The following is an 18,362-nucleotide window of genomic DNA, read 5'->3' on the forward strand; positions in this document are numbered from 1 at the left end:
TACAGTCATGGGTCTTATGTTCCGCAGTGTCACCAGCAGGTGGCGGTCTGTGGTTCAGGGTTGACGCACATATGCCCCTATAGTGTGTGTGTGTGCAGACCCGGAGACTGCAGATTCAGACCCGCAGTTCTAGACCCCTGTTAGGGTTAGGGTTGGGTAAAGGGTTAAGGTTTCGGTAAGGGTTAAGGTAATTATTTGTCTCCAATGAAATAGAGGGCGCTGTCGCAAAAAACAAGGGGTCTAGAACTGCGGGTCTGAATCTGCAGTCTCCGGGTCTGCAGACACATGCTCCTCTATATGCCTCGTTATAAAACCTAATATTTTAATGTTTTTGCAATTTATGTATAGATATTTTAGAACAATGCATTAATAATTGGTATGAAGAGAAATTCGAATAATTTGTAGGAAAAAGCATGACCTTTTTGGGGGGGCGGGGGGTGGGGGCGGTAAAGGAAGCTGCTGCACGTACTTCCTTTACGCCAGGAAGTACGCCAGGAAAAGGCGCGTAAATGGCTTACGGGAGTTGATGTGAGCGTCTAGTGTCAAGTCTGAGATTTGCAGAAAGGGCTCGTCAAGTCTGAGATTTGCAGAAAGGGCTCGTCGTAACCGTCCAGTTGTAAACCAGACGACAGCACGTACAGTCTGGGGACAATGGCGTGTAAAAGAGGAGCTCTCATCGTACTGGAGGGGGTGGACAAAGCTGGGAAGACCACCCAGTGCCACAAGCTAGTGCAGGCGCTGCAGCGGAGCGGCCGACCGGCGGAGATGATGCGGTTCCCAGGTGAGACCAAGGCCCTGTTCCCACCTGGCACTAACATTCCATCACAAACTGGGTTAGGGTTAGAATTTTTTTTTATGAACATATATGTATGCATATATTATAATAAAATGTATCTATTGTAAGGTTTAATGCGTTTAAAAACCTATCCTTTGTTTTGTAAAAATTGTACGAATCACATATTTGTGTATTCAGTATTGTAATGGTCTGGGTTTCTCAAACAGATAGAACCACGACCATCGGGCAGCTGATTAGCGCCTACCTCGAAAAGAAAAGCGATTTGGAGGATCACACAGTGCACCTGTTGTTTTCTGCAAACCGCTGGGAACTTGTGTGAGAAATTGTCTAATTTGTTTTACTGTTTATTGTGATACTTTCCTTGCCAGGTAGCCTAATGTAGTAATGTGTGAAAGTAGACAATATTGTCCTTGATAGAACACCAAGATGCATGCGAATATTGAGGAAGCGAGTTAAAAGGGGTACTATTTGAAACATCAGCTTTGAATGGCTTCCTGTGTTGGGCTTTCATAAGTAATGCATTGTGTTCTTTGTGCAACATATTTGTTTCTCAGGCCTTTAATGAAGAAGAAGCTGGAGCAAGGTATCACTCTGGTTGTAGACAGGTATGCCTTCAGTGGAGCTGCTTTCACCAGCGCCAAGCCAGTGAGTCTTGTTCCAACCCTCCACACTGCACTCTTTCATCCATGAAAGCATGTCAGTGAACTTGTCAGGTCAGCTTGTCACGTCTGTCTTCTGCTCCATGCACAGGGCTTCTCTCTGGACTGGTGCATGAAGCCTGACATGGGGCTGCCGAAGCCAGATGTTGTCATGTTCCTCCAGCTGAGTCCAACCGAGGCTGCGCTAAGAGGTCAGTTTGGAGAGGAGAGATACGAGAACAGCGTTTTCCAGAGAGCAGTCCTGCAGAAGTTTGAACAGCTGATGAAGGATCCTTCAGTGAACTGGAAGGTATGAGAGATGTCAAGAGTTGACTTGTGGATTTATCCTAGCTTGTGTTATTTCAATCAGTGAAAACTGAACACAATTTATGACCTAAACTTCTATGATTGTATCTCTCCCAGGTAATTGATGCTTCTCAAAATGTCGAGGATGTACACATGAACATTAAAAACCATAGCTTAAAAGCTATCACCACAGCTGAGAGCCAGCCACTTGGGGAGCTGTGGCAGTGAACTTGGACCAAAGTAGGCTTTTTTTTTTTTTTTTAATTTAATCACTATCACTTGACATCTTCAGTGGACCTCACTCTCTGCTTAGTCTGTCACCTGACACTGCTTAATTGAGAAGAATAATATCACATAATTGTTACTCGGATATGCTGACACGTTATGTCGGAATACATGAGAAATATTCCATTTGTCAAAGATTTTGATTTTATTTAACTTTTTAATCCTTTTCCATTACATGTCTATTGTTCTTTTCACCTGTCTACATAATTGTGTTGAGTAAATAAATAATCTTCAAATGAACAAGTGTACAGATTTTAGACTTGACAAGGATACTTTGCATGAACAATTAATACAACTTGGTCTGCAAATTTGACTAAATTTGGTTTCATTACAGGCTGTTACAGACTTCAGATATTAGTGACAAACTGCGTAAGCCATGGGTGTCATGAACCATTGTGTGTCTAAACAACAAAAACTGTTATGGCAATTCTGCTTATGGAGTCAGGGAAAGGCACCATATCACTTCAAAATAAACATTTAAAGTGTTAAGACTCAAATGGAAACACATTTATGTGAAGATGTGCATACAGAATTTATCCTGAGCTCCTGCTACTGCCTCCACCAGGCAGTCTCCATGTTGGATACAGAGAGCATTCAGAGGCTGTTGAGAAGAACGCTGTGTGACACACATGACTACACCATTGGTGCTGGACTGGCTCGAGAGGTCACCAGTAATCTTCATCCCCTTTGGCTTCCCTTCTGATACAGAGAAGAGACAGAGAATCTTTTGCCTACTGTCAAGAACAGTAACTCATTGTTCATATGTTCCTCACAGGGACAGGATCTCAAACTCTTCATCCTCTGAGTCAAAGAACCGTTCCAACCTGTCAGAGTCTGAGAAATCTGCAATGGTAGGAGGGGAAAAAGGTGTGATTAATTACATTTCCCAAAAGGAGAATGTTTTAAAGGTACTTACACACAAATACGGCTTGTAAAAATGCTGATACTTACCAGGGGTGAGGTTAAGGACATCCACACTGACCATGTGAGAGGGCTGACTGTCTACTAGCTCAAACATGGGCAAGCCTCCTCTGTTGCAGGACAGCTAAAAAAAAATATGGAGCAGCTCATTTCATTATGCAGCTGTTCCTCTAATAGTATACTGATCCTATATTTAACAGCTATTACAGTCAGGAGTATCAAGCGTCCATAGAGACTTACCCTTCGAATGCGCATACACCAGTCATCAAACTCGTCCTCAGTTTTGCAGAAGAAACCCTAAAAAAAAAAAAAAAAAAAAAAACAGGAAAAAAATCTGTTGAGCAGCTGTGGAACATGACTGCATAAAAGTTTCGGCCTACTCACATTCATATTCAGCAATAGAAAGGTTTGTTTGATATTTTGCAAAGTCTCTGCCCTACACAACCCGTGTTGTTCCTACCGCTGCGATGGATGGGTCCAGTTCACAGATGTGCATGCGGCAGGGTGGGTGCTGACAGTGGTACGTCTCATCAGGGACTTGGCCGTCTTCATACGGCTCCACTGCAGGCTGTGTGGTGTGCGGGTCTAAATAGATGAGCTCCTCTCCTGAATGTTGAAAAGGAGGATGAGCGTGTTGAGAGTCAGCCTGCTCTCTTGCTCAAAGTAACGTTCAAAAGGCGAGCACGAGCTGCTTGCAGTGCACAGCTGAGTGCTCATTTCACTAACAAAGACAGAACATACCGACATAACCGATGAAGTAATGGGCACTGTTGGGTTTTCCCCCAATAACACCCAGGGACTGAGGCAGCATGAAGCATTGCTGTGAACAGAGACAATGAGAGGGTTTATCTGACCCCAGCTGTGGTTGAATTTGCCTCCTTTTAATGCAAGCTGTGGTTGTGATTCAAGGGGGTACTGTCAGTCTATTCTGAGATTTGGTTTTCTCTTGTCCAACTGTGGAGAGTAAGAGGTGGAACAGATGTCCATGTTTTATGCAAGGGCTTTGGACAAATGCAGAACTAATTTGGGAGCACCTGACCCTGAGCAAATTATAAACACCTGTGACAAAGCAAATGACAAAGGCAATTTCTGATTTGGCAAATTAAGTTTCTGGAGTCAGTGCCCATGTCTGAATAAAACAACAGCACTTAAAATGTTCAACGCTGTAACCACTTTCCCCCATTTAAAAAAAAAAAAAAAAAACAAGATGAGGAAAATGCAGTTAATATAACAGCTCTCCAGTGTAAATGTATATTATCATACCTTGAGAGTTTCAATGTAGGCCTCATTTATGTCACTCAGGCCCAGCCTGAGGGGGATGAGTAGGACAAGAGGTTTCCAGAGGGCAGTCTCCTCCTCGGCCAGGGCACAGGCCCCCTCCAGGCAGCCATTGAGCTCGCCCGCCCCCTCTGGTTCAGCACAGGCTCCTCCAAAGTCCAGCCAAGGCATACAAAGACGTTCTATGGTGAAAAAAATAACCAATCTTTCATAACACTTTAAAGTGGTTTCATTTGAAATTACACACCAGAATGGCCAAATACCTTTTCAATGGTGTGTATATTCTGAAGTGGTCTACCATCTGTCTAAAGTGGGATTTTGCTGGTAAGTTTCCTTTTAATTCTAGTCTAAACATGGCTCTATATTCATTTTACACAGTTGAAATTGGAGATTCTACTATTTGCCTGATGTGAAGTTTTGAAGTGGAAACAGGTTTTACTTGTATATATAGTCTGATTTTTATTCAGTATTTATACACATTCTGCAACACAAGGTAAGGGCTGGCTGGACTGTTTTTCAAAGTGGAGAACCAAAGTTATCAAGAGTGGTGGTAAGCTACATTAGACTTAAATGGAGTTTGTTGTAAAATCATGTCAGATCGATCAAACACTCCACAACCCAACAGACATCAACAGGCTGAACACACTGATCCAAAAGAACCCAACCACACCTGAGTGTTGGTGTTTGTTGGCGTTTGCTGGGGCAGTACGTACTGTTCCTTTAACAATCTTATATTACACTCTTGAGCTACCGGCTCCTTGTCTGGCTTTGATGTTCCTATGTTGCAGTGGTAATTTGTCACTTTTTCTCCTTTTATGCCATGCATTTTCTCATGCTACACGTTAGTTTCTAATTTATTATGCAGCTTGCAAGTGTTAAGTGTAAACACTCTGCAAAGCACATATTCCTAGTGGGACAAAAAAGTCTTTTCTCAGAATATAATCACATGTAGTCTGTGTTCCTTTTTTGGTAAGTTTTTCAGTCTTAATCTGTTAGCAAGTTTAGTTTTATGACCAAGAAACCCATACATTATATTGGTTCAATATGAGGCTAAAACTCTCACTGTGACAGCTTAGCTTAGTTTAGACTCAACTACTGATGGACAGGTCCTCTTTGCATGGACCTGAGTAGGCCTCTTCAACTTTCAAATAGTGACAGCAGCCATATGTCTGCTTTCCTTTGTAGCTAAATTTTAAAAACAACCTATCTGAGGGAGGCTTTCTGCCTAGGAGACATTTTACATCCTCTTTAAATATTTGTACATGAAAAATACTTGAAACACTGTCTTTGGACAAATGTGGACTTCATTTATTTAGCCCTACAAGTATTCCTGGATGTTTCTACCTTACTTGGAACTTTGTCCTGTAGTTGAGTAAGACACTGTATAAAGAGTACACTGACACTACGGATCTCTAAACAGAGCACAGTTTAACCCAGAGTAGTACAGAAGTGATATTTATCCTGCTTGTGCTAATGAATAAGAGGGAGGACAATTTTCAAAAGGCAAAGGGGGTAGCACGACTGTACTCACTGATCTCCTCGATGACCACAGTGTTATCCATTGCCACATGCACAACTAATCGGCTCCACGAGTCAAACATTGCCAGTTTCCTGAGAAGACGACAGCACAGTGAGACAGTTTTCTTGAAGTGTATTTAACCTCCTAAGTACAGAATTCAGACTCTTTAAAACTGTTTAACAGTGGGTTGTTGATATAGAGAGTGAAAAAGAGACAAGATAGTCCTTTATTTCTGTGTGTGTAGTCATTATCTGGAAATGGGGATAGCACAATGGCTATATAGTTTCTTTAGACAACACTTACTTAAGAACTTGGGCCACTGTGTTTGGTCCATACCACTGGCCTATAGACTTTCCTTCACCGACTCCCATTTGAGCTGTATTTAAGGAGAAAAAGAGGCTAATTTTAAGGAAATTATTTTAACATATGTCATAAATGTATAGGGCTGAAGGTCAGTGCTTACCAATCTGATGGATGGAATAGTAGCTGTCTTTCTTGTCAATGAAGGCATTGAGAATACTGATGTATTCTTCTTTTTGTTTCTGGCCTCTGACCCATCTCCAGTCTGATAAACAAACAGCCAGTTATCAAGGCTACTTGAGCAAGCTCTTCATGGTATAGTGTACTAACTCGATAACAGTGGTCTGTGTCAGACAGTGCTGAGAGTCTCTTGGTAAAAAACTCATCCCTCAGTAAACAACGAGCTATATTTGTTGCTGTCGCATGTCAAATGATTATGATTGACTGTGTCAAGATCAGATTTCTTCATATTTTTAAATGAGTCATACCTCTGCCTAAGTGTCTACAGACCAAGGCCTCGCCAAGGATCATCTGGCCACACCGTAACATACATCCCCAGCCTGTGTCTGAAGTTGGTCCTGTCCCCCCTGTAACACAAGTGTCATGCATATCATTCTCTTAAAAAATAAATAAATAAATAGAAAGAACAAACCCACATTATTCAACAAATTACACATTGGTTGTCTTGACTTACCAATTGGCTGGAAGTTTTTTCTGTATGTGAACCACAGTCGTGAAGTGACATCTGATAAAATCTCCTCTTTCTCTAAATGAAGAGCAGAAATCAGTGCATCAGCAAATCATTTACCTGTTCTGTTATGATTTCATCAGTGACTTACTTTCCGTCTCTCTGCCACCACAGATTTTTATGAAAACTACATATCTTCTGCAATCCCATCCTACCTGTGAGTGCATTGAATTCTTTCCCTAAGATCCACACAGGCTCTGAGGTCTCAGGAAAATCTTCAAACTCTCCGAAGCGAAGTGTGTCGTACGTCAAGGTAGCTGGAAAGCATGAGGACATGAATCAACGGTGAAACTGTGGGAAGCATCTAACAAAGGGAGAGGACCCTCATTATTATTTTGCTGTCTGCTGGCCACTTGTTGCAGTTGGTAACAGTGCTGCCAGCAATCAGTTTGTAAGGATAGTGTGTCCCTGAGCGGCCTTGACAGGGCTGAGATGTAGCTCCACAGTGGTACAGTGAGTAAGGGGACCACCCTTCAGTCGGAAGTGGCTGGGTTCAAAATTTCCAGTCCACAAGCATTCACCCTGCCTAGCTGCCCTTGCATTGAATCTCTATCGCCGGTAGCGCTGTTCTGTAGTTGACCTCACCTGTGACATCCTATACAAATGAGAGGACAATTTCGCTGTCAGGATCAACCAAGTGTCACACATTACTGTACATCCTGGAAAGGTCACCCTTGCAAAAACTGCTGTTTTAAATATATGTATGCATATCATCAAGTTTCTTTCCAAAATTCAGTCTACCACTAAAAACAAAAAAAAAAGTTGGTGCTGGAGACAGCTACTCCAACCTCCCCCAACAGTGTTTACAGGCACTGTTAAAAAAAAAAAAAAAAAAAAAAAAAAAACTTAATCACAATTATAGACTTGCATATGTAGACTTTCTTCACTGCAATCAGGATGATTACTGGGCTCGCAGCCAGCTCTTAAATTTGGCACAGCGTTGAGTGGATATCCATTTAAGTTATGCAGTTCCTCAGTTCCAGAAGAAAAAGTTGCTATTGACGCCTGGTATTTTATGTAAATTAGAAAAAAAAAAAAAAAGTCTTCTACAATGTAGTCTAAGTAAGTTGACTAGTAGGCTGTCCGGTTACCACTGATTGGTTGACTTTGACAGAGACAAAAAAAAAAGCAGTTGCGTGCCTTACAGGCTCCTACAGGATGGAGGCATACATTTGACGTATGCTAGCTTAAATTTGTTTAGGTTGAGTCGCTTACTAGTGTCAGCTGTCAAGAGAATGGCTGCTCAGTATTGTCACTTAAATCTGTTAATTGGGGCTGGTATGACCGAAGCAGCATCTGAAAGGCAGCCTTGGATAGCTTTCTCCGTGCTAACAGTAGCCTAATGACTGATGGTGACAGTGCATCGAAAGGGGATGTCTCATCTTGGGCGTATCGTCAGAGTCACTCCAAGGATACACACCAAGTATGTAATGGCGTAACAGAGTCCGTGAAACAATTGTGGGTGACATCTGGATACCATACAATGAGCTATAAAGTTGTACTATTAGCTGTCAGTGCGAGGAATCAACAAGATATACTACCAGCTAGCTACCGTTAGCTCGCAGTTAGCTATAGTCATCACGTTAGCAGGCTAGCGTAGCTAAAGAAAGCAATAAGGGGTCTGTGTCTCGGATTGACAGTTCATGTTGGCTATCCTTTCGTGACAGAGTCGGGAATTTGTTTCCATGTATAAAACATCCATACTGTAACTATTCCGTGGTTATGTTGGCGTATTAAAGTGGAGAAAAGTCAGTTATTTGTGGCAAAATCCTGCCTACCTGCATCCATCCCGACGGTCTTCACCCTATCTTGTTTGTTGTGTCCAGCACTGCAAACCGCCTGGCCAATGGGAAGAGGATGTTTGTTGCGGAATTCGGCGGGGGGCGGGTCTTCTGGAAATCATCCAATAGGAGCTTCTGTTTTGGGCGGAGGGATCGTTTTAGCTCTAAGAGTGATACTTGTGCAGATTTGGATTTGCACTGCGGCTGGCTTCTCTTTGGGCCGCGCTGCACGCATGATATAGAGATCAGCGCACCAGGGCAAGATTTGACTTCTACCAACTGCCGCTCCGTCTGTAAACAGAGCCTTTAAACGTGTCATATGTCTCGTGACTGCGTGTTTACCTTCTGCTGGATTGGGGAAATGCCATATTTCAATAAAGCCAACGGGGTGCTGCTATCAGAGGAATAATAATGATGATAAAAGAAGGCCTATGTATGTGCACATCAACGAGTCAACTCGGTTTTGTGACAGGAAAACTTTTTTATTATTATTATTTCCTAGGACACTCAGTGCTGCATGCCGTATAAACGTGAAATTATTCACAGAATAAATTCCATTCGTAAAATGAAATGGTATAAAAGTGCTTAACTCAGCGGAAATGTACTGTAACATATAATTACAGTGGATGTTAGGAAACAATTCAAACAAAACATATTGCCTCACAGTGGGGAAAAAAGAAACATATGTATGCGGGCGTGTTAGCGCGCACACGCAAGTCTCTCTCTCTCACGCACGCACACACACACACACACACACACACACACACACACACACACAAATAGAGAGAGAGAGAGATCCATGAAAAGTACAATGTGCACAGCTATATGACATATGACCGCTTGGTCTCCTTTTTGATGAATCCACTCTTTACATTTTCAAACTGAGATTTTTGTACATCACAACTACAACATTCTTATTATTTCCATTCAAACACACACATATTAGTTACAATAAAAAGTTATTTGTATATTTAGTATGAGCACTTGTGCCACATGTGCCAGCCAAGTGAGAGGCCCTGATATACATTGCATGTCTGCAAGACACAAGCCCCAGACTCAACACAACACAGATGTTAGAGTAATTATTTTCAGCCACTAGGGGCAGCCCAATCACTGAAAAACAGCCATTTCTATTGTTTATGGAAGACCTTGATCAATCTGACATAACTTCACAAGGGAAAAGAATCACTTTGGGGTTTCTTTCAAACAGATTTTGCACAGAAATGATGGAAACTCCAACACAGGTGATAAACACAAAAACCAAACAGCAAAAGATTTACATGATATAATACACTTGCCTTTTTTTTTAAACAGCATCTCAGGTGTGTCATAATATCATTAACAATAAATAGACACTGTATAGCATGTGAAGCAGACAGGGCAAGGCGGGTCCACGTTATCTGTGAAGGGAGGAGTGGTCATCGGTGGAGACAGTGCAAACTTCCATGAGTGTAAACATATCCAAAGCAGTGGATGCTTTAATGGAGTGGTGGTGGGCTATACTGGTGAATGACAGCAGCTGTTCATTATCCAGTTTATCACCATGCCGTTCACTTTTCTCTGAGGAGGTAAAACACCATCGCCTTCAGATAGTGTCCACAGGCACAGACAGCAGATACCAGCCAATGAGAGCGAAAGCTGGGATCAGTGTTCACCACACATTTTGTTACATCCACCTGTAGTCACAGTAGAAGAAGCACAATGACACAGTCAGTCTCCAAATGATTCGTATCAAGTATGATAGTGAAATGAATCAACAGGACAAAAAAAAGTATTTGTCACATTTCAAAGAGATCGGCTGTATGCGAGTATGACATTGCTCGGAGCTTCTAAATCCAAAATGTGCTCTTGCTTTGACAACATCTTGGGAAACTGCAGTAAGAAGATGTGCAACTGGCCCACAAATATGTTATTTTCAAGCCAAAGCCAACACTATAATCCCAACAATGCATACTTCAACAAGCTATTTATATAACTAGCAAAAGATTCTCATTTTTCAATAAAATAACAAAGCACAGTGACACATCAATGTTCCCCCTGGGCAAGAGGTAAAATCATAAAGTGCTATTTAGATGTGCTCCATGCTGACATCAGCTCTTACTGGAATAAAAATGTACAGATCAGCCTGTTTTTGTGGGGTGAAAATAGGTGCCTTATGTGTGCTTTTGTGGTTGGTTACACAATGCATTGCTTTGCATTTCGTGATACCCCACTTATCTGCAAAACAAAAGTGCTTTGGGGATTCCAGCTTCGACAGCAACAGGGCAGCAGGACTAGATTAGGACGCATGGTTATCTTTAATTAGTTTTGTGTGTTCTTTTCAAATGTGCCATTTCGGTCTTAGTAGAAGAGCCTTTGTTCACTTTTCATGGCTTGTCAACAAAGCAGAACACAGACAGAGGCCCTTTGCCAGACCTCGCTCCATTTTCTGCCTGAGCTCCACTTGAGCACAATTATTTCTGCATTTTATCAGATGTTCTCTTCACAGGGTTATAGAGAGGAGTGATGTTCTCTTCTGTCCTAAGCTATCACTCAGTTTTATGTTTGGCTGTTGATTTTTGCAAATTAAAAGTTCATTGTTAAATTCAAATAGTATCAATGAGTTCAGTTCTCCTGCACTGCTTGTTTGTATGCATTTTCCCATAGGCCTGTTGTGCCATCACTTGCATACTTATAGCCTAGATGAGGGTATAACTCAATAGACCTATGTGAACTGTGATTAAGTGTGAGAGCAACTATTAATATGTGTACAAGTAAATAAATCAATCACTGACAGTTGATATACATGGGCTTGTCAGTGTGTGATGCAGCTGCAGTTTGTGTGTTTAGGCTGAATCACAAATTTAAGGTATCAAACAAGGGGTAATTATTGCAGAATTGTTTGTGTGTATCAACACTTACCCAGTAAAAAGACCTTTGTCGAGAAAAAAACATACTTTTGTCTTTTGCATTGTCTCAGGAATAGCACAGACACACACGCATGCACGAACAAGTAAATAAGCAATGATTTCCCCTTACCCAGCCCCCTCTCCTTCTTAGCCAGGAGGTCAGACTCTTGCGGACAAACTCGCCCATGCAGTCGACAATGGTGTGGACCATGGCTGGATGGCCATGCCGTACGCAGTCCACTGCCAAGGCCCCTGCCACTGCATACAAAGACACCACCTTTCCCCATGTCACACCTGACAAGAGACACACAATTGATAGGATTATTAAGTGGATAAAACGAAATACACTGAATGTTCACTCAGAGCTGTATCGACTGACCCAGGTGTCATGCTGTTTCAAATAAAAACATCCTGTGAAATCAATCTGCTCCCACAGATGTGAGGGCTGTGTGTCCAAGGTTAAAGCCTGGCAGAGCGGCTGGTTACGTGGAGTTGGGAACGTGCCTCAGGCGGTGATCGTCTCAGTCAGCAGCTCCAGCTGAAAGAGTTATAAAACCCCAGCAGCAGCCAGCCATGAGGCCTACATGCCTATTTCCCCAACAAAGAAGCCCAGACACAGGGCTTGATGTAGGTCATACACTATTCCTCATCAGATTAGTCAGCAGATCATTTTTCAGGCTTGTTTCAAATGTTAGGTAATGACTGAATCTACCACACCATTTAAAGTCAGAGCCTCGGACTATTTTTAAAGTGTTTATATGCCCAGCACATACAAATTGAGCCTCACTCCTGTCGGTTTTCAAGAACTGTCATTTGTTTAGCTTTCAAATTCTCATAAATGGTAGACATGCTTCTCTTTGTTTAAAGCCCAAATCTGGAATTTGTACAACAGTACCCCCTATAAATACTGTCATGCTCAAACTGGCTTTGTCAGCAGCAGTGATTCATTAGATTGTACATGTTTTTTGTGTTTTGGTTTTATTTTTTACTCTGAAATTTACTGCCTCCTCTTTTAATTCAAGCATTACTAGCATTGCCCAAACGTGCACTGAGCCTCTGAAAGATTTGTGTGCAATTGTAATATTTGCAACAAGTGGAGTAAAACAGGTCTGCATTTTGAGTTATGGTGAGTTAAGAACTGAGGAGGTGAAAATGTCTTTATCGATACAGGCCCTTTTAAAACTGGAGTTACAAAGCACTTTGTAAAAAAGGACCAACAACAATATGAAAGAGGGTTAGTAGAAATTAAACGCATACTGTCAAAACAGACAATAAAATCGGAGCCAGGAACGAGGCATACTAACTGGAGGGACAATAAAATCGATGGTAGGCTAACATGGTAAAATGAGTTTTGGACACTGTTGGAAACAATCATCTGTGTTTGCTGATCTCACACATGTTCCCTACAAGATTGTATTTATTTAATCAACCTGGTAGCTTTGTGATGGGACAATAATTCACAAATATATAATGATGATATATAATAGGGCCTCATCGATGCCTTTTAGGTAGTCAGATTCATAAAATTCATTCAATAATTAATTGGCATTCAATCCAGTAAAGCCAGTATTGAAGTACTTAAGCCCTGTGTGAGATATAATACTAATGATGATGATAAAAGCCTTAATTCATCTTTCCATTTGATGGAAAGATAGTTTTGGGTGTACAGTTGAAGATGACTTGATGTCAGGGATCAAAGGACCACATCGCTGTTTGATTATGGCAATTTTATGATCCAAGTCTATAACAAAAACCTGGGTTTCGTCAGAGTTATGCTGAAGAAACTTAGGGAAATCCAGTCCTTAATTTTAGCAATCATGTTAACAATCATGTTGAGCACTGAGTTTAAGGAGGTCACTGGGTTTTGCAAAAATAGAGAGTTGGGTGTCGTCTGCATAACAGTGACAATTATTGCATTCAAATCAGTGGATGAAGCGCTCTACGTGGAGCAGAGGCAAAAGCAGCACTTAACACCTGCACCTTCACACTCACCAGCAAGCCTAACAATGTCATTTAAAACTCTTAAGAGGACTAATCAGATGCAGTGCTGCTGGTGGAAACCAGATTGAAACATATGAGTTGTTTAACAAGAAAACGTTTCCATAAATCTTACCAACAGAGGGACATTTGGAGGGTAACTTGGACTGCAATTTTAAAGGAGGTATCGATCAAGGTTGGGTTTCTTTTGGGGTACCTTGACAATGGCAACCTTAAAATAGTTAAGGACGTAGCCAGGGGTGATGGATTTATTCAACAATGTTAGCAGATTAAGGCCAGTGGCTTCCGGGATCTCTTTGAGGAATTTAGAAGAGATTATATCCAGAGGGCTTGAGGACAATCATATGAGTCACAGTGTTTATAAGATCATGTGGAGATACCAGGACAAATTGTTCTACCAGGACAGAGCTCAGACATTGTGTAAGATCAGAGTCAGAGCACTTTTAAATCTTACATCAGCGAACTTGCAGTAAGCAGGTGTTCTCCTGCCACAGTTGTTCTCCAAGCAATACTTCCCAAGTGCAATAAGAGCTGCCAGCATTTACATCAAATGTAACTGCAGTTTCAGAGGGTCTTCATTCTCCAACATGCATGGATGCTAATGTTTCAAGCTCAGATCTAAGTGAACCTTTAACGGTTATGGTGAGGTGATTTAGGCCTGATTGTCTGTGATTTATAGTTTCATTTTTACAGTAAGTATGTAACTGAATAACAGTGGCACATTATGTAATAGTAACATGAGAATAACTTGCAGTATCACTTGAAAAAGTTAAATTTTAATTGAAATATTTTGGTTTGGGTTAGGGTTAGGTAATTTTTATTTTATTTTTTGGTTGTTTTTCCTTATAATAATAATTCAAGGTAACGCCTATAATGTGTATGTGTACAACTCTGTAGAAAAGTATCCTGAACTTTTTACATAAAGTTGCAGTAACTGGTGTTAAGTCCACAGTATTCAGTGTTCTACGAGACACATGCTGTATCACACAAGACATGAAACATCCACATTTTGCAGATTATTTGGAACCAAATGTGGACCCATTTCCCCATAATGGATTGTTCATTGTGCTTATTAGAGCCATAGAATAGTTTTTCTATAGACGACTGCACATCAGATGTTGGTTTAAGAACAGAACACATGCATGAAATGCTCCGACTAACTTGTGGTAACTATTATTCAATTAGGTACTCTCTCAACTATCGCCATGTAGCAAATGGGTCTCAAAGATCTTTAAATTATGAAGACTGATGGTAGCATGGGAGTAGATAAAGTATTTTATTTTATTAGTATTTTTTTAAATCTATTTATCTCTTAAATTATTTAATAGTTCATTTATAGTATTTGTTTATTGTGCTATGTGGAGAAAAGTATGGCATGTATGCCTGATAAGTCTGTGGCTCTAATCTACCAGTCCATGACTTCCTCTTAGATAGTGACAGGCTTTGCGTCAGTTTTATGTCCAACTTTATAATCAGTGGGGGAAGAGTTTTCAACTGTAAGCTGAACGTGAACTCACTCAACAGTCTCTATCCTCTAACATTATCTGTAGGACAGTGCAAAGTTCCAGTGAAGTGCTAGAAATCATAATCATAAGGGTTTGTTAAGATTAAAGCAGATATTCTGTATAGCAGATATTGTGTCCACATTGGACATTGCAACAAATAAAAAATATTTTTTCTGTGCATTGTTGTAGGGCTGCACAATATGATTATTTTGACAGATGTTGCAATTGCGATGATTTTTACAATTTTAGTGTTAGTGATCATTTTTGCATCATAATTTTTGCTGGGGTATGAACCCAACTGTCATATTTTTTTTGTTTGTTTTGTTTTTTTGGGGAAAATATATATGCTTTGTAGGCCAGAGCATCTCTGTAGCTCCACAATACTTTATTTATAATGCTATACTGTCACATTTAACCTTTATTAAAAAATTTCAGCTGCTGCAAAATGCATACTGCACTTATCCATATTTCAATTTTGATATGATTTCAATTAACTGTACAGCTGCACATTGTTGTACAAACTGAAGACAAGACTGTTTGTGTTGGGGTCGCAATCGCCCCTTAATTAGAGCAGAGTGCTTTGTTATTCCCTGAGGGAAAAGTGGTTCAGAGGTTCATGAGCGATCTCCCAGGGTGGGGTCCAAACTGTCTGCAATAATCACTCGCTTGAGGAACACTTTCACCTAATATGGGCTGAACGTTTTCCTGACACAAGCTCCTTTCCTGTAAGTGGATAATAAGTGAAACAACTTCTCTGTAACCACCGCAGGAACACACTGCTCTTACATAAAAAGTAGACTGGAATGAGTGGCATAGTTTCTCTGAGTGCGTGTCTGCCTCAGCATCTATGTCAACAAATCGTGCTCCACTGAGAGGAAGCACCATTAATCTCCACAGCAAACATGAGCACAGTCATAAAAGCAGTACCTCAATGCATAATCTGAGGTCACTTACTTTGGAAACCCATGCAACTTTGAATATTATTATTGTATTTACCCCAGGCTCTGTGATACAGTCCCCCTCCCTCTGTGCTTCCTACAGTGTATTGTCAACATTAGCCTGCATGGCTAATTTCAAACAGTTTTTGAAGTGAACCCACCTGTGGAGAATATGTCTGCAGCCACAGCCAGGAAGGCATCTGACACCACACTCTCAGATGCTACTGTGATGTTGAGCTGCCGTGCTACATTACGGTAAATGTTGGGACGTAGGTACTCCAACTCATCACCTGGCACAAAAAAACAAACAAAAAACAACAGCTAAACTTTATTAAACTTTAATTTAACAGAATATTCAGATAGTTTTTGCGAAGCCCCTTTGTTTTGATGGAGACCCACTCCATGATGATTATATTGAATGTGTAGTCTGAGTAATGATGTCAACAAAACGATTAGCCTTGCTTCTCAAGCTCCTTAATCTTTCTCAGGTACAGGCAAGCATGGTTGGAGAGGGCAAGGATGAAAAAATGCTTTCACAGTTGCTGTACCATGTACAACAAAACAAAACAAAACATTGGAAGCATTATAATACAGAAGCATGTTTAAACAGAGAAAATGTGCCTTTCACTTTGCAGTTCTTAGTACAAATAGTATCTAACTCAACCTCAACTAATGACTAATCAAGGCTGTTGATGGCGGGTTCATCCTGGAGTTATTATAAAATAAACGTGTCCATTTTGCTTAAGTCTAATTTACTCAACTGGAATCATTCTGCACCTGGCACCTGTATCACATCATGCATTTTTAAAATGACCCTCTAAAGCCGCAGGGGGAAGGCCACTGTTTTGACCACAGGGTGAGAAATTATTTTTACTGTGCACACACAAGACCAGCAGTTCCCATATTTTCCCATAAGAGCAGAAGTTTAGATTGTCGAATTTGCTGCCCAATCTGACTTGCAACAGCTACCTTTAGGATGATAACTTCACCCGGTGAAGTGAAAACTTTAACATTTTGTCATTGAGCTGACTTCTAGGGAGTGAAACAATGGGGAAATTATATGACTTTTTTCTATGTAATACACTGAAACCCTTCCTGGAACTTCTGGTGGTCCCTGGACCCAACACTGGGATCAAATGCACTATCCTTATTGGGAAAAAACTATAGTAAAGTACCATATTACAGGAGTATTATTATTGTGAAGCATTATAGATTACACCTTAAAGTATTCTAACTTAAAGTATTCTAACTTTAAATTCACCTTTTCTTTGTCACACAGACACACCGTAACACTCTCAACTTGGACTGTAGAGATGATCTTTCTCTCTGGTAGACCCACAACGAGTCCATCTCACCTACCCAGCCAGATGAGGACCGACGAAATCTCTCCCATGGTGCCACCTGATGCCACCAGTCCGTGTTCGGGTTTGGACCAGCCTATCCCGGCACGGTTCAGTCTGGAGTGGATGTAATCCCTGCATAAGGCCTTGGCCTGCGACACCAGCTCCTTGTCGGTGGGCGAGCGGTCAAACACTTCCATCACTTCAGCCGCGAACACAGAGGAGCGGCGCAACATCTCCATGCCCCTCTCATCCGCGGAGGATTTATCGGGCTCCCCTCTCCAAATCCACCTCCCGCCCCCTGGCAGAGGAAGGCTTTGGCAGGCTGTCCTCTACTGCACACACGGGTTGGACCTGGTTTTCAGACACCCCTTGGTGGCTGTAGGTGAATCTGCCTGGTGCCAAATCATACAAATCTACCATAAACTTACATAAACTGCAACCAAGGAAAAAGAAAAAGTAACATTTCGGCTAAAAAAAAAAAAAAAAAAAGTTGAGTAATACAGTCGACAAAGTTACTTGTGAGTTAATTAACCTATCAGCCGATCCAAACTGGCAGTAATATTATAGCGTGACAATTAGTGCATTCCTGTATAATATATATAATTGTGGAGACACTTACCCGGGACTTTATATGATCAATGTGTCCCACCTATAATAATCTAAAATAAAGTGTTGAGAGCTGTTTTTCCAACTGTCACTGCCCATCTAAGGTAGCTATGCTCATTGTATTTTACGAGCTAAGAGTTTTCTGACTTTCTAGGCGCAAAAATGCTCTCCAGTCTGGAGTCTGGCAGTGTTTCCTTCTAAGGACACTTATTGTGGAGTCCAAAGGCGGAGATAAGCAGATCTACAGACGCCCCGCCTCCCCGGCCCGCTTAACTCTGTGATGCACAGGCACATAGCTGATGCAAGTAATCACACACACACACACACACACACACACGTCGTCAGTAGTAGGGTCATCAGGCCTTCGGGTAGTCGTAAGTAGGCTATAACTAGGTATCCCAGCCGTTAATCAATAACCGGCTTTATTATGGGTGTTCCTGCACAAAATCAGTAAATCTCTGTTCAGGCAATTCTATCCTATTCTGTTCTATTCTGTTCTATTCTAGTGGAAG

At 41.2% G+C, this 18,362-nt stretch overlaps 3 protein-coding genes across 5 annotated transcripts; 1 reads left to right on the forward strand and 2 right to left on the reverse strand.

Moving 5' to 3' along the window:
* Nucleotides 1-487: 487 nt before the first annotated feature.
* Nucleotides 488-2,265, forward strand: dtymk (deoxythymidylate kinase (thymidylate kinase)). Its single transcript, XM_030049020.1, has 5 exons — nucleotides 488-781; nucleotides 1,003-1,111; nucleotides 1,351-1,441; nucleotides 1,547-1,744; nucleotides 1,858-2,265. Exons 1-5 carry the CDS (start codon nucleotides 652-654, stop codon nucleotides 1,966-1,968), a joined length of 639 nt encoding a protein of 212 aa, XP_029904880.1. The 5' UTR covers nucleotides 488-651; the 3' UTR covers nucleotides 1,969-2,265.
* atg4b (autophagy related 4B, cysteine peptidase) lies at nucleotides 2,005-8,657 on the reverse strand. Its single transcript, XM_030049015.1, has 13 exons — nucleotides 8,570-8,657; nucleotides 6,947-7,048; nucleotides 6,738-6,809; nucleotides 6,532-6,630; nucleotides 6,207-6,308; nucleotides 6,047-6,119; nucleotides 5,756-5,835; nucleotides 4,210-4,406; nucleotides 3,688-3,766; nucleotides 3,407-3,552; nucleotides 3,187-3,243; nucleotides 2,977-3,070; nucleotides 2,005-2,868 (listed from the first exon to the last, which is right to left on the reverse strand). The coding sequence occupies exons 1-13, from the start codon at nucleotides 8,577-8,579 to the stop codon at nucleotides 2,795-2,797; spliced, it is 1,185 nt and encodes a 394-aa protein (XP_029904875.1). The 5' UTR covers nucleotides 8,580-8,657; the 3' UTR covers nucleotides 2,005-2,794.
* Nucleotides 8,658-9,038: 381 nt separating this feature from the next.
* Nucleotides 9,039-18,065, reverse strand: boka (BCL2 family apoptosis regulator BOK a). 3 transcript variants are annotated; one of them, XM_030049019.1, is made up of 5 exons: nucleotides 17,864-18,065; nucleotides 17,261-17,632; nucleotides 16,063-16,191; nucleotides 11,591-11,754; nucleotides 9,039-10,248 (listed from the first exon to the last, which is right to left on the reverse strand). In XM_030049019.1, exons 2-5 carry the CDS (start codon nucleotides 17,481-17,483, stop codon nucleotides 10,123-10,125), a joined length of 642 nt encoding a protein of 213 aa, XP_029904879.1. In that variant the 5' UTR covers nucleotides 17,484-17,632; nucleotides 17,864-18,065; the 3' UTR covers nucleotides 9,039-10,122. The 3 variants fall into 3 exon arrangements, with proteins under 3 accessions (XP_029904879.1, XP_029904877.1, XP_029904878.1); XM_030049017.1 differs by having other exon boundaries at nucleotides 17,261-17,636; XM_030049018.1 differs by having other exon boundaries at nucleotides 17,261-18,065.
* Between the last annotated feature and the right edge of the window lie 297 nt (nucleotides 18,066-18,362).

Source organism: Myripristis murdjan, chromosome 4 (genome assembly GCF_902150065.1).
Source record: "Myripristis murdjan chromosome 4, fMyrMur1.1, whole genome shotgun sequence".
NCBI classification, from domain to species: Eukaryota; Metazoa; Chordata; class Actinopteri; order Holocentriformes; family Holocentridae; genus Myripristis; species Myripristis murdjan.

Coding starts and splice junctions, on each gene's coding strand:
- dtymk (XM_030049020.1), top strand. CDS start 652: ATGGCGTGTAAAAGAGGAGCTCTCATCGTACTGGAGGGGGTGGACAAA. Junction 1,112..1,350: donor GCAAACCGCTGGGAACTTGT/GTGAGAAATTGT, acceptor TTTGTTTCTCAG/GCCTTTAATGAAGAAGAAGC. Junction 1,745..1,857: donor ATCCTTCAGTGAACTGGAAG/GTATGAGAGATG, acceptor TATCTCTCCCAG/GTAATTGATGCTTCTCAAAA.
- boka (XM_030049019.1), bottom strand. CDS start 17,483: ATGGAGATGTTGCGCCGCTCCTCTGTGTTCGCGGCTGAAGTGATGGAA. Junction 16,192..17,260: donor GTCGGTCCTCATCTGGCTGG/GTAGGTGAGATG, acceptor TTTTTGTGCCAG/GTGATGAGTTGGAGTACCTA. Junction 11,755..16,062: donor TGCAGACATATTCTCCACAG/GTGGGTTCACTT, acceptor GTCTCTTGTCAG/GTGTGACATGGGGAAAGGTG.
- atg4b (XM_030049015.1), bottom strand. Junction 6,309..6,531: donor CTGTAGACACTTAGGCAGAG/GTATGACTCATT, acceptor TTTGTTTATCAG/ACTGGAGATGGGTCAGAGGC. Junction 6,120..6,206: donor CTATTCCATCCATCAGATTG/GTAAGCACTGAC, acceptor CCTTAAATACAG/CTCAAATGGGAGTCGGTGAA.